Source organism: Helianthus annuus, chromosome 4, assembly GCF_002127325.2.
Source record: "Helianthus annuus cultivar XRQ/B chromosome 4, HanXRQr2.0-SUNRISE, whole genome shotgun sequence".
In the NCBI taxonomy this organism is placed as follows: Eukaryota; Viridiplantae; Streptophyta; class Magnoliopsida; order Asterales; family Asteraceae; genus Helianthus; species Helianthus annuus.
Genome location: NC_035436.2, coordinates 130,124,265 through 130,137,871, shown reverse-complemented (window position 1 = coordinate 130,137,871; position 13,607 = coordinate 130,124,265). Strand labels below are relative to the sequence as shown.

The 13,607-nt window shown below is 34.0% G+C and overlaps 1 protein-coding gene and 2 long non-coding RNA genes across 3 annotated transcripts; 2 read left to right on the top strand and 1 right to left on the bottom strand.

Annotated features, from left to right (window-relative positions):
• The first annotated feature begins 365 nt into the window (after positions 1-365).
• Positions 366-1,622, top strand: LOC110934858. Its single transcript, XR_002588684.2, has 3 exons — positions 366-845; positions 948-1,002; positions 1,081-1,622. It is a non-coding gene; the product is annotated as an uncharacterized LOC110934858 (long non-coding RNA).
• Positions 1,623-1,784: 162 nt separating this feature from the next.
• On the top strand, positions 1,785-2,907 carry LOC110934859. Its single transcript, XR_002588685.2, has 2 exons — positions 1,785-2,254; positions 2,659-2,907. It is a non-coding gene; the product is annotated as an uncharacterized LOC110934859 (long non-coding RNA).
• A 573-nt stretch (positions 2,908-3,480) lies between these two features.
• Positions 3,481-10,201, bottom strand: LOC110936839 (acid phosphatase 1). The gene is made up of 3 exons (XM_022179248.2): positions 9,703-10,201; positions 3,840-4,049; positions 3,481-3,772 (listed from the first exon to the last, which is right to left on the bottom strand). The coding sequence occupies exons 1-3, from the start codon at positions 10,119-10,121 to the stop codon at positions 3,595-3,597; spliced, it is 807 nt and encodes a 268-aa protein (XP_022034940.1). The 5' UTR covers positions 10,122-10,201; the 3' UTR covers positions 3,481-3,594.
• Between the last annotated feature and the right edge of the window lie 3,406 nt (positions 10,202-13,607).

The following is a 13,607-nucleotide window of genomic DNA, read 5'->3' as shown; positions in this document are numbered from 1 at the left end:
AGTATGTAATCATGACGTACTTAAATAAAATCAACCATACATGCATGAAGTTCAATGAGTAATAAACGGACATCAAACCACCACACATGAAATCCAGTAACTCAAGAAGCAACTTAAACTTAGTGAAAAAAACTCTAGGTTGTGAAATAAATAGTTTTTCATCTTAAATGTTAAAATGAAATATAAAATTTTAGCCACATCTAGTGAAACTTTTTTGTGTACCACACCAAATTGCTGGGTGAAACTCATATCAGGTACAAAGGTGAAAGTTGTGTGACTTCCAAACTGAAAATGCATATTCATACAAAATGAATTATAAAAACAAACAACTCATAAGCTAGGTAAAAAGACTACATACCTAAAGCCATAAAGCCAAAAATGGTGAGTTTCTTGTGACATGAAAGTTTCTCCAAATGGGTCAAAACATCACAAAATGACACTTATTTATGCTATTAACTATTCTTTTCATTATTTAGAGGTTGTTGTCTAATGAATGACATGAAGGAACCCTTATCCCTATCATAGTTTTTTCGACAATTATAATTGTCGGCCAAGGGATGGAAGGGCAGAGTCCTTTGGTATCCCCCCCAGTCAAGAATTGTTTGTCATCAACAAATTAACAAACAAATACTCAAATAAAACCAACCATACATGCATCAAGTTCATTCAGTTAAAACTGACATAAGACCACCACACATGAAATCCAACAACTCAAAAAGAAACTTAAACTCAATTAAGAAGCTCTAGACTGTGAATTAAAAGGAATGTGCTAAGCAAAACTACCTAAATAGCAAATTAAAGGTCCTGCAACTTTAAAGTCCTCTACACAACTTGAAATCCTAGAGGTAAAATGGTGAAACCCATTTGTGGAATTCGTTCTAGTATTAGTGAAATTAGTTGATTTCTTGATTTCTTATGCGTTTTGATCTTGTGAATCTTGGATTCAGGATTTCCGATTGTTGTCATCTGAGAAAAAGGTGAAAGAAAGCACTTAAAGATTCGGTAAGAATTTGGTGCCTCCATTTTAGATAATTGTTTTTATCTAGTTTAACATTGATGCTAGTTGATGTCATGTTGAAGATTCGGAGGAAATATTAGGTTGATTGAAGAAGATGATTGGAGATTGGAGATCGGAGAAGTTGATCGGAGAAGATGATCGGAGATCGGAGAAGATGTTTGGAGATCGGAGAAGATGATCGGAGATCGGAGAAGATGTTCAGAGATCGGAGAAGATGATCGGAGATCGGAGAAGATTGAATCGAAAAGATGAAAGATTGGCCGGAAAGATAACTGTTTCGCCGGAAAATAACAAGCATAGTGATAGTCTATATATATACAAATGAGGAATAACCAACTAACAAACAATCCTCAACAAACTAACTAACACTATACATACAACTCTACCAGTATACTCTAATATATAGCAAAAGAGCAAAAACGTTAGCAAGTCACATTGAAGCTGAGAGGGAAAAAATGAGGGGTCAAATTAGTAAACAATTGAGAGGGATGAAATGTGTAAAAGGCACCGACTTTGTGCTTTAAATTAGATAATAATTTGTAAAACTGATATAATGAGGTATGGAAGTTAACTCACTTTCAGAGTGTGTGCTTTTTCATCATATATTATATAACAGGTTAATTTCATAAAATAGAAATCAACTTTTAAACTTTATTGATGACTTATGAAAGTCTCATATATTCTCTCTCCCTTTTCTTTTTAACTTTTATTATTTCATTTCAATCATCAGGACAAATTACATAAGGATAGCAGGTAGACAAGCAATAAACTGCGCCGCCATCCCCTTCTGAATACAAAACCCTAATCTACTAAAAACAAAGTCTCGCCCCTGAGGGGTCGGAAAATTGTTGTGGACTACACGCTGAACTCTAGCCAAGAACCGAACTGCCTCCGGCGCCAAGGAGCCGAACGTGTCAAACGCCAGGGGGACAAAGGCATGTTGATTATCCTCACAAGCTTTCGCGTGCTTTTCCACCTTCTTTGACTCTGCTTTCAGTACCGCTTACCCCGCCACAAACCCATTTTCCCGGAACCCGCCACAAGCATGTTTCCCGCCCTCCCAACCAAAAGCTAGCACGTCTGCCGGGCGTAGGGTTGACCTCCCTTCCGCCGGGTCTGTAAGAAAATTAACCGGTGCCTCTTTCTTTGCCGAGATCCCTGCTCGTCTGAGAATATCCATTAACGTGTCTCGAACAAAGTCATGGTGATACTTAAACCCCGGCAATTCATTTTATGGTAACAAAGTTATTTTTTTTTCTGTTCTTTTTTTGTTAAGTTTATAATTGTTATTTATATACTATTAATTTGTAACACACTTAGGCATCATGTTCTTGTATATTATGTTTAAAAGGTGTTCTATGTTAAAGTATGTTGTACACTTAGTTTAGGTTCTTGTAAATAATAGATAATAGGATATTAATTTGTAACATACTTAGGCATCACTTTCTTATACATTGTGTTTAGAAGGTGTTCTATGTTAAAGTATGTTGTACACTTAGTTTAGGTTCTTGTAAATAATAGATAATAGGATATATGTAATATGAAATGTATAACATTTTCAGGCTATAGAGGTTGTACATTGTGCATTGTATCTTATTTACCATCTATGTAGGTTTTATGTTTTTTATTGTATGATTTAGGCGGTGGATTATGACACATGATACAACATGGTTTACAAGCACTAAACGGTTTTATGGTGTTCAGATGGTAGTGCTAAAAAGGTGAATGGCCTCTGGTAGCGGATTGGATTGCATGTGACCGACCAAATCACTAGATAATGTTGAATGTTGTGCATCTGTGTAAGCTACATCGCCAGTGAATATCATCAATAATTGATTGTTGTATAGTGTATAATTGAGTTTACATAAAAGTTTTACTTCTTTTGTGTTTCGCTGAGCTGATAACGATCGAATCTTGTCCCGCGGGGTAAACCGTAAAATACGAGCCGATAACGATCGAATCCTAACGTTTGAGGTAAAATACGAGCCCATAACAATTGAATCCCGCACCCTAGCGCGTGAGGTAAAATATAAGTCCATAACGATCAAATCCCGGATCACATAACAATTGAATCCCGCGCCGCAACGCGCGAGGTAAAATACAAGCCCATAACGATTCGATCCTATTAAGATTGAATCCCATGCTGCAACGCGTGAGGTAAAATACAAGCCCAGAGGAATTGAATCCCGCGCCGCAACCTGTGAGGTAAAATACAAGCCCATAACATTAACGATATAATGATTGAATCCCGTGCTGCAACATATGAGGTAAAATACAAGCCTAAAAGGATTAAATCCCGTGTCACAACGCGTGAGGTAGAATACAAGCCCATAACAATCGGATCCCGCGCCGCAACGCGCGCGGTGTCAAATACTAGTTAGTTATTATTTACAACTCAAACATACTTAGTTAAACTTGAACCCGAATGTATAAATGTACAAATGGTAAATGTAAAAAGCACATGACAACCAACAAATTTACACTTTCATATGAGATCTCAACATCAGCATTACAATAGTAATCACACAACTAACCATAAAACAAACAACCGTAATGGTAAAAAAAATTCCTAACAATCAAGAAATAAAATACATAGGGTTTGAAAGCTTGAATGATCTAATAGACACATATGAACCTATTAGATCACTCCACTGATCACCCAAATTTCCTATGATTCTAAATCCCTCTTCCACAATTTGTTTTCTTTTGTCCGATTTGAATGCTACCGCAGTTTTTCCATCATCACCAGCTCCCCTAAACAAATTTGAATGTTAGTTGCAATAAAAATAACAAAAGATCTTGTTCGGATTCTAATACGTACCTCAAAATGAGTCGATCCCAATTCTCAAATCCGACCTTAGTCAAATTGTTTATGGTAATACTCCTTTTGTTCTCAGCTCGCCCCGTTAACAAAAACATCTTAAATCCTAACTTCGAAACCTCTTCGTAAAGCTTCAAACTAGGTTTGATTGCTTGTGCCATTCCTTCAAGAACCCAACTGTCAAATTGAACATGATCGAAAATCTCTGACCTGGTGGAATACATTACAAGGAAAATTTATATATCAGTTCAAAACTTTATAATTTCATATAGAGTAAACTACCATTTTGGCTCCTATAGTTTAGACAGTTTAACCTTTTCAGCCCAAAAACTAATCTTTTGACGTATCAAATCCTGAGTTTGCATTTTATAATGGTTTTGGCCCCTGACGCTAAATTTGTTACTTTTTTGCAGTTAGTGTAAGGGTAATTAGGTCATTATATACCTTTGGGTTGTTTTTGATAACTACAAAATTCTTTAATATTTAAGAGATTATTAATGCAATTACTCAAATTTTTTTTATTATTTCGTTATTTTCATAATTATTATTTACCAAATTAAGTTTTTAATATACATATAAATACTTATTTTCTTTAACCGTTTTTTCTAAACGTGACTTTTAAATCATTTGTTTTTAATTTTTTTTTAAACCATTCTTTTTAAAGTTGTTTTTCTTTTATTTTTTTAAATTATTCATTTTATACCATTCTTTTAAAATCATTTGTGTTTTAAACTTTTTTAAATAATTTGTTTTTTAAGTCGTTCATTTTTAAAAGCATTTCTTTTTGAATCGTTCATTTTAAAACCGTATTTAAAATCGTTCCTTTTTAAACTTTGTATTCAATTTACTTAGTCATTAGGGAAAAAGAACAAAAAAGTGAACGATTTTAAAAATTGAAGGAATTTAAAAAAGATCAATTCTTAACGAATGAGCGCTTTAGAAAACGAAGATTTTAAAAAACGACGTTTATAAAAAAACAAAACCTTAAAAAATAAGTTAACAAGTGTAAGGTTTTAAGAAGCACACGAATTTAATAAACCAAAGGTTAAAAAAATAACGAGTTTTAAAAAAATGAACGACAAAGAAATGGAATATATGAATAGATAAACCATTCTAAATAAAAGTTTGAAAAATATTCAAACTTTTTTTAGAATGGTTTATGTTTTTCAAACCTTCCATTTCTTTGAATCGTTTGTTTGTTCAAAGTTCATTCATTTTTAAACTTTTTGTTTATTAAAATTGTTCGCATTTTAAAAGGATCATACTATCCGCACACCCTATTTGCCCATTTGCACACCCTTTATCTCGTATATGTCTCGTATAGGCCTATACGGGGCGTATAGGGTTACATCAAACTCAGTGTCTAACTCATGCCAGTTCTGGTTTAGCTGCTCGTATATGCCTCTTATAGGCATATAGGACCCCTCGTATAGGTCTCATATATGCCTCGGGAATTGATGAAAGAAACTGGCCGAAGTCAGTGAAGCCAGTTCTTTTTTTTTCAAAAAGAAATCACAGACTATTCTTCTTCCTATATACTTCTTATGTATGTGAATATGAATCTTGGTCTAATGAAAAAACCTCTTGATTTTCGTTAGTGCCCCATATATGCCACGTATAGGCCTATATGGGACGTATATAAAGTTTTTTTAACAAACATTTAATACAATATTAATCGTTTTAGAAAACTTTTATACAAAAATAAATTTTTTGTTTTAAATAAATAAAATTAACAAGTATAGGATATGATACAACACCTGTATATGCCTATACAAGACCTAAACCACACCTATAGTCATATGAGAGACCCATACTACACCTACAGGCCTATACGAGTTACTATAATTAATATGAGTTTTTTATAATTAATATTAGAGTTATTATAATTAATAAGAGTTTTTTAAAATTAATATTTGTGTTATTATAATTAATATAAGTTTTTTATAATTAATATTAGTGTTATTGATATTAATATGAGTTTTTTTTTAGAATTAATATTTGTGTTATGGATATTAAAAAGAGAAAACAAAAAAATTAAAAATATATGCCACATATAGGGCTAGACGGGGCGTATAGTATGGTCCAAAAGACCATTATAGTCATGTTTTGCCCCTAGTGTAGGCCTAACTCAAGGTTAAAATGGTAACTTACCATTTATAAAAGTGTTTTAAAAAAAAGAAACCTATTATATATATATATATATATATATATATATATATATATATATATATATATATATATATATATATATATATATATATATATATAGGGAGAAGATCATGCGAGAACCACCTCTTATTGTGAGAACCGCGAGAACCAATGTGAACACACAAAAAATGTCTAAAAATAGCTAAAAATCACACAAATTTTTTTTTAATATTTTTATATAAAAATCGCTACTTTTCGAAGCCAAAAGAAATTTTTTTTTTGCCACTAAAAGTAGCGATTTGAGCATAAAAAATATTAAAAAAAAATTAGAGTTTTTTTTAATTTTTTTAGTTTTTTTAGGTTTTTTGGGGGTTTAGTTTTTAGCATTTTAGCTTGGGGGGGGAGGGGTTTAGGTTTTTGGGGGGTGGGGGTGGGGGAGAGGGGTTTAGGTTTTTTTTTTTTTTTTTTGGCCGGGGGGGGTTAGGTTTTGTTTAGGTTTTTTGGGGGTTTTAGTTTTTAGTTTTTAGCATTTAGCTTTGGAGGGGGGGGGGGTTAGGTTTTTTTTTTGGAGGGGGGGGGGAGGTTAGGTTTTTGGAGGGGGGGGGGAGGTTAGGTTTTTTGGGGGGGGGGGGGGTTAGGATTTTTTAGGTTTTTTTTAGCTATTTTAGGTTGTGTTCACATTGGTTCTCAAGGTTCTTACAATAAGGGTGGTTCTCGCATAAGCCCCTCCCTATATATATATATATATAGGGGATGGATCATGAGAAAACTAGTTTAAATGAGAAAACCAAAAAACTAACTAAAAAAACCTAAAAAAATACCAAATTTTTTTTTGTTACAATTTTTTAAAGAAAAATCGCTACTTTTTATGTATGGAAAAAAATTTTCAAAAAAAAAAATTTTTTTTTTGTTGTACTGCACATGTGCACTAATACGGAAAGCCTAAACCACTTAACCCACCCCCCACCGACACCCCCCAAAAACATAAACCCCCCCACCCCCACCCCCCAAAAACCTAAATTCACCCTCCCACCAAAAGCCTAACCCCCCACCTCCCAAAAACCTAAAACTAAACCCTAAACATAAACCCGAAAAAAACCTAAACCTAAACCCCCACCCCCCCAAAAACCTAACCCCCCCCCCAAAAAAAAAAAAAAAAAAAAAAAAAAAAAAAACTTAATCCTAATCCTAAACCTCCAAAAAAACTAACCCTAAAAGCTAAACTAGACTCAAAAAACTAATTTTAAGCATGTAATGCAATTGTAGTACATGTTATATTGCACATGTACACAACTATAATAATAGTGTTGAAAAAAAGACGACACCATAAATCTTTTTTTATGTCATAAAAAATATGCTCGAATATACTTGAATGAAAGATAAGAAAATGATGCGGGCCCAAGCGTGGAAGAGCGGGCCATCCGGTACTTGGAGGCCCAGGATCGCGTCACAAAAGGGGCTTCATTGAAATGGCTCTAACTTGGGCTACGGGAGTCCGTTTGGGGCGTGTGACCAGCCAAAACGAACGGGAGAACGAGCTCTATCTTGCTGCATACCGCCTACGGTCATCGTCCGGGCCGAAAAAACGCTTATTTCTATTACTTTTTTCCATTTTTATGTTTTTTCAAGTATTTTGGGCATTTTGTTTTTGGGCTTGTGTTTGGCCCGTTGTCTTTTTTAGGCCCGTTTCGAATTTCTGTCTCTATTTATGTATTGCCCTAATCATTTGATGAATGAGAATTGAATTTTGAGAAAAACAGTTTTTCACTTCAAATTCCGAGCCCTTTGGGTTGAATTTTGGGGTTGGGGAAGAACGACACGGGCATTCACAGAATCAACGTGTTTGATCTTCATTATCGTACTACTCACTACATCAGAAAATTTGTGATCTTATGGTGCCATTTTTGTTTTAAAATGATAGCGTATGGAGAAATGGGAAATGTTTGAAAAGTTATATATTTTTTTTCCAATTTTACCCCTCCTTCATTAAAAGTCCCCCCTCCTTCATTAAAAGTCTCTCTCCCCCTCCTTTTTAGTGGATTTTAGTTAGGTTTCTAGTTTTCTCATTTATATCTAGTTTTCTCATGATCCTCTCCCTATATATATAGGGGGCTGCTAGAATGAGAACCACCTCGAGTTGTAAGAACCGCGAGAACTACACCCCACGGGTGGGCGTTCACCATGATTTTTTTTTTACAACTAGATGTGTGTATTATAAACACAGCCGTAAAAAAAAATTTAAACGTCGCGGCCGAGGGGGTAGTTTTTTACACCACAAGTTTGGTGTTTTTAATTTTTTTCTTTTTTCTTTTTTTTTTCACCAAACTTGTGGTGTAAAAAACTACCCCCTCGGCCGCGGCGTTTAAATTTTTTTTTTACGGCTGTGTTTATAATACACACATCTAGTTGTAAAAAAAAAATCATGGTGAACGCCCACCCGTGGGGTGTAGTTCTCGCGGTTCTTACAACTCGGGGTGGTTTTCATTCTAGCGGCTCCCTATATATATATATATATATATATATATATATATATATATATATATATAGGGGAGGGTTTAAATGAGAACACTAAATATTGTGAGAACCGTGAGAACAAATGAAAAAACCATGAGAACTTGGTCAAAAACAATTCAAATTCAATTTTTTTCTACACTTATCATTATTATTCGAATACAATGTTAGAAATTTAATTTACACGTTTAAATTTACGTGAATTCGTAAATAAAGAAAATTTACACATGTGTAAGTTTGCCATTTACACATGTGTAAATCTGTTATATTTACACATGTGTAAAAAATCTAAAAAGAGTGATTTTGAAAGGAGAAATGAATTGTTTGATGTTATAAATTCTTGTTTTGATGTTGTATCTTAATTACAATGAGGTTTGTATTAAAAAAATTGGTTTTGATTGGTTTTTTCATTTGTTCTCACGGTTCTCGCAATATTTAGCGTTCTCAAGATATAGGGGAGGGTTATCTTGAGAACGCTAAATATTGCGAGAACCGTGAGAACAAATGAAAAAACCAATCAAAACCAATTTTTTTTAATACAAACCTCATTGTAATTAAGATACAACATCAAAACAAGAATTTATAACATCAAACAATTCATTTCTCATTTCAAAATCACTCTTTTTTAGATTTTTTACACATGTGTAAATATAACAGCTTTACACATGTGTAAATGGCAAACTTACACATGTGTAAATTTTCTTTATTTACGAATTCACGTAAATTTAAACGTGTAAATTGAATTTCTAACATTGTATTCGAATAATAATGATAAGTGTAGAAAAAAAAAATTGAATTTGAATTGTTTTTGACCAAGTTTTCATGGTTTTTTTATTTGTTCTCACGGTTCTCACAATATTTAGCGTTCTCATTTAAACCCTCCCCTATATATATATATATAGCGTTCTCATTTAAACCCTCCCCTATATATATATATATATATATATATACACACACACACACACGCCTCATACAGGCCTATACTAGGCATATAAAAGAGGCAAAAAGACCAATTTACCCCAGTCTAGGCCTAACTCAGGGGTAAATGGTTTTTTTGTCTATACGCCCCTATAAATATGACATAATCAGAGATTCTATTGGAAAATGAAAAAGGTTACGCGACGTATAGATCATTTCATAATCGCAATTGCCATCGACATAAAACCGAATCATAACCTAGAATTAGAGATGAACAGAAACCTACCCGTAACCATGCTGAGAGTAGTACGCTAGATTCGAAAGCAAAGTTTCATCAACATCAAACACCCAAGCATCCATTCCATCACCTTTCAACTCAACACTCTTAGCGAATTCTGCTGCTTCATTCGACACCATTTCTAGATCTATCTCATACGATCCACCCAACATATATTCCTTCACGTAATCAACACACTCAGCTGGAATCGTCGTCCATGGACTCACATCCTTCGCCTCAACCCCGACTCTCCATCTCATACATCTTAATCGAATTTCTTCTATCGAATCATCGCTTCGCAGTTCCAAGTTTTCGGGAAGCTCGATCATCATAGGCCTTGAAAGTAAGTGAGGATCTGTGTCCAAATGTTTTTCGCCGAAAGCTAGTGAAAGTATGCACAAAAGTAGAAGAATTCTAAAGATTGCCATGGCAATGAATTCAAATTATCAGAGAAAACAATGAATTATAAGTTTGAAATGAGATTTGCGTGTTCGAATAGTTTATTTAATAAGGTGAGTAATACCTTAGTAAGCAAGAAAGTTTAGGATTAAGGTTCGTATATTTTCTAAACCGATAATGCGTTTCCGTTAATACGCGTATTTGCTTTCAAAAAATAAATATAATTAAACGCGTATTTGACTTAACCCTGATTTAATTATACAAAATTTTCTAGAACACCGACAACCTGAATAAGCATAGGTACACATATAAACCAAAAAAATCAAACCATAACCGATATAAAATTAAAAACCAAATCAGTGGTTTTATAGTGTTTTTTATTGTTAACTAGTTTTTATGGTTTGTGTATGGTTATCAATGTATATGTACAATTAATTAACTAAACTGAACCGTCACTACAACTAACCTTTATAAATTTCCTTAAGAGTAAATTGTAAGTTTTGTTATTTATGTTTGTAACAAATTGCAGGCGGTGTCTTTTACCTTTAAAATTGATGAGTTTTGTACTTAATGTTTCAAAATCCTGCACGTTATGTCCTTTAACCCTAACCTAGTTAATTTTTTTGGTTAAATCAAATCACATAAGGGTACTTTGGTCTTTTCCTTATTTATATAAAAATATTTTAATAAATAAAACAAAAATAAATTTAAAGAACTAATATTTATATATATATATATATATATATATATATATATATATATATATATATATATATATATATATATATATATAGAGGTAAAGGGTACTGTACAAATTCCCTTATCGTACATTACGTACGCTACAATCTCAGCCGTCAGATCATCTCCCCGCAATGAAAATCGCATGTTATTTTTTTTTTTTTTGTAATAATTTCGCATGTGATAAATTTGATGAAAAAGCAGGTGTTTTTTTGTAACAATTTCGCATGTGTTAATTCAATTTCGCATGTGATAATTTTGATGAAATAGAAGGTTGTTTTTTTGTAACAATTTCGCATGTGTTAATTCAATTTTGCATGTGATAATTTTGATGAAATAGAAGGTTGTTTTTTTTGTAAAATTTCGCATGTGGTAATTCAATTTCGCATGTGATAATTTTGTTACAAAAAAACATGCGAAATTGTTACAAAAAAAACAACATGCGATTTTCAAAGCGGGAAGATGATCTGACGGCTGAGATTGTAACATACGTAATGTACGATAAGCGCATTTGTACGTTAACCAGCCCCTATATATATATATATATATATATAGAGAGAGAGAGAGAGAGAGAGAGGAAGGTTAACGTACATTACGGCTTAACGTACTTCACGTACGACAATGTGCGTGAAGTGTGTTATATTTTAGGTGTATATTTTAAGCCCTTTTACACTTTTTTAGCCAAGTTTTAAATTTATAAAACACGATATTTACTAACACTAAACACACGTATGGGCAAGTGCACCCATCGTGAGCGTAGTATAGTGTTGGTAAGATACCGAGGTCGTCCAAGGACACAAGAGCTTTTAGTACCGGTTTATCCTCAACGTCTAATCAAATCAAAAGTTAGAAAAAAGGTTTTAAACTAGAAAAATAAAACTAACTAAAATGCAGAAAAATAAAATAAAAGTAAACAGATAGACAAGATGAATCACTTGGATCCGACTCGTGTGTAGTGTAACCTTTGATTATTTTCGCACTTTTGTACTTTTTAAGAGATTATCTTAGTTATTGTAATAGGCCTCTCTTTTAAAGGTGACGTTACCCTTAACCCACTAGTTTGAGTCAGCAAAGATACAATCCTAAAGGGTCGGATTATTGAAAGATAATTAATTAAGTTATTAATACATAATGTGGTAGGATCCTCTTTTGAAGGTGAGGTTACCCTCGGCTAAGTAGTCTGAATCAGCAGGGATACAGTCCTAAGTAGCCGGGTTAAAGTTTTAATAGTAGCTTACTTATGATGGGATCAAAGAGTTTGGACCCCCGCCATCCAATACCGGTGGGTATTGAAGGAGGTCCTACTAAATTTGACCCAGGTCCTTTGCAGGATGTATACACTGAACAATGGCAAGACTCTTACCAAACCGTTCCCTTAACCCCCGATCAGGTAGCCAACATATCTCCATATAGACCGTGAAGACATGAATGGTAAAAATATTTTATTTTATATAGACAGTAAAATAATGCCAAGACACCACGGACAAACGATATAGAAGAATCACCTTCAACATAAGAAACTAGTTATTAAAGTCATTAATACATAACCAAATAAAAAGTGCGAAAAGATTAAAAATAAAAAGTATTACATTAAACACTTGTCTTCACCTAGTGATGAAAGAGACTTAGGCAAACATGGCCTTTCATTGTCAAGAACTCATACGATCAATCTTGGATCCCGAGACGACTCACACACTCTATGATGGATGATGGTGGTGGATGATGGTGTTGTGATGGTGGTGGATGGTGGGTGAAGTGTGAGAGAGGTGGTGTGCCTAGGGATGGTTTGCAAATGAGCCAAGCACACCTATTTATAGCCTTAACAGCAGCTCGGGCACGACCCCGTGTCCATCCTCCTTCTCTTTCTTCATTAATTGCAGTTTGTCTGCATTAGTTGACCATGCCCCCGTGTCCGCTAAGCACGACCCCGTGTGCAGAAGCGTATCTGTACTATCAAGATTTCCCTAGATTCTGCGAATCTTAGAGTTGACCACGGCCCCGTGTCCGCTGAGCACGACCCCGTGGTGGGCGATAGAACCTTCTACAACTTTGTCTTTTCTGCTGACACTTGGGCACGTCCCTGTGCTCATTGAGCACGGGGCGTGTTCAGCCTTCTGTTCTCTTGTTTTGCTTGGGAAGATGCTGTCGGGGAGGCCGGGCATGCCACGTTTGTTCCTTTTCTTGTATTTTTGTTAGATTTAGCTGCCTTTTTGCTTCTTTTGTTCATTTGAGCTTATTTAATCCTGAAAATACAAAAAGGAAGACAAAAACACACTTTTTTCCAACATTAGTACTAAAAAAGGGTTAGTTTTATGTCACAATTGATGTAATTTATATGTTGCATTTTGTGCACATCAAATACCCCAACACTTGAATCTTTGCTTGTTCTCAAGCAAAATTTTTTATAATGTGGCTTTACACTCCCAAATTGAATGGGTAGAAGAGTAAGATTTTGGGCTTGTCATAGAGTGTCGGGATTTCCAAGATTCTTTATTAAGTTTTATTTTTATTTATTTACATTCCTATTCGTCATGATTTATTAAAAACATTACATAAGATAAATTATTTATTAGGGCATAACATGCCTTTTAAAATTCCATTTATATACAAGTTCACATACCTCATGGGGGATCACTTAACACTCGGCCGAAGATGTATTTTTAGTGAATCACTCGAGAGCGGCATGGAACTTTCTCCTACCATAAGCTTGCCAAGCAATCAATCCTCATCCTTTTTAACTATACACCTTTGTAAATATCAAGAGGACTTTTGGGTGA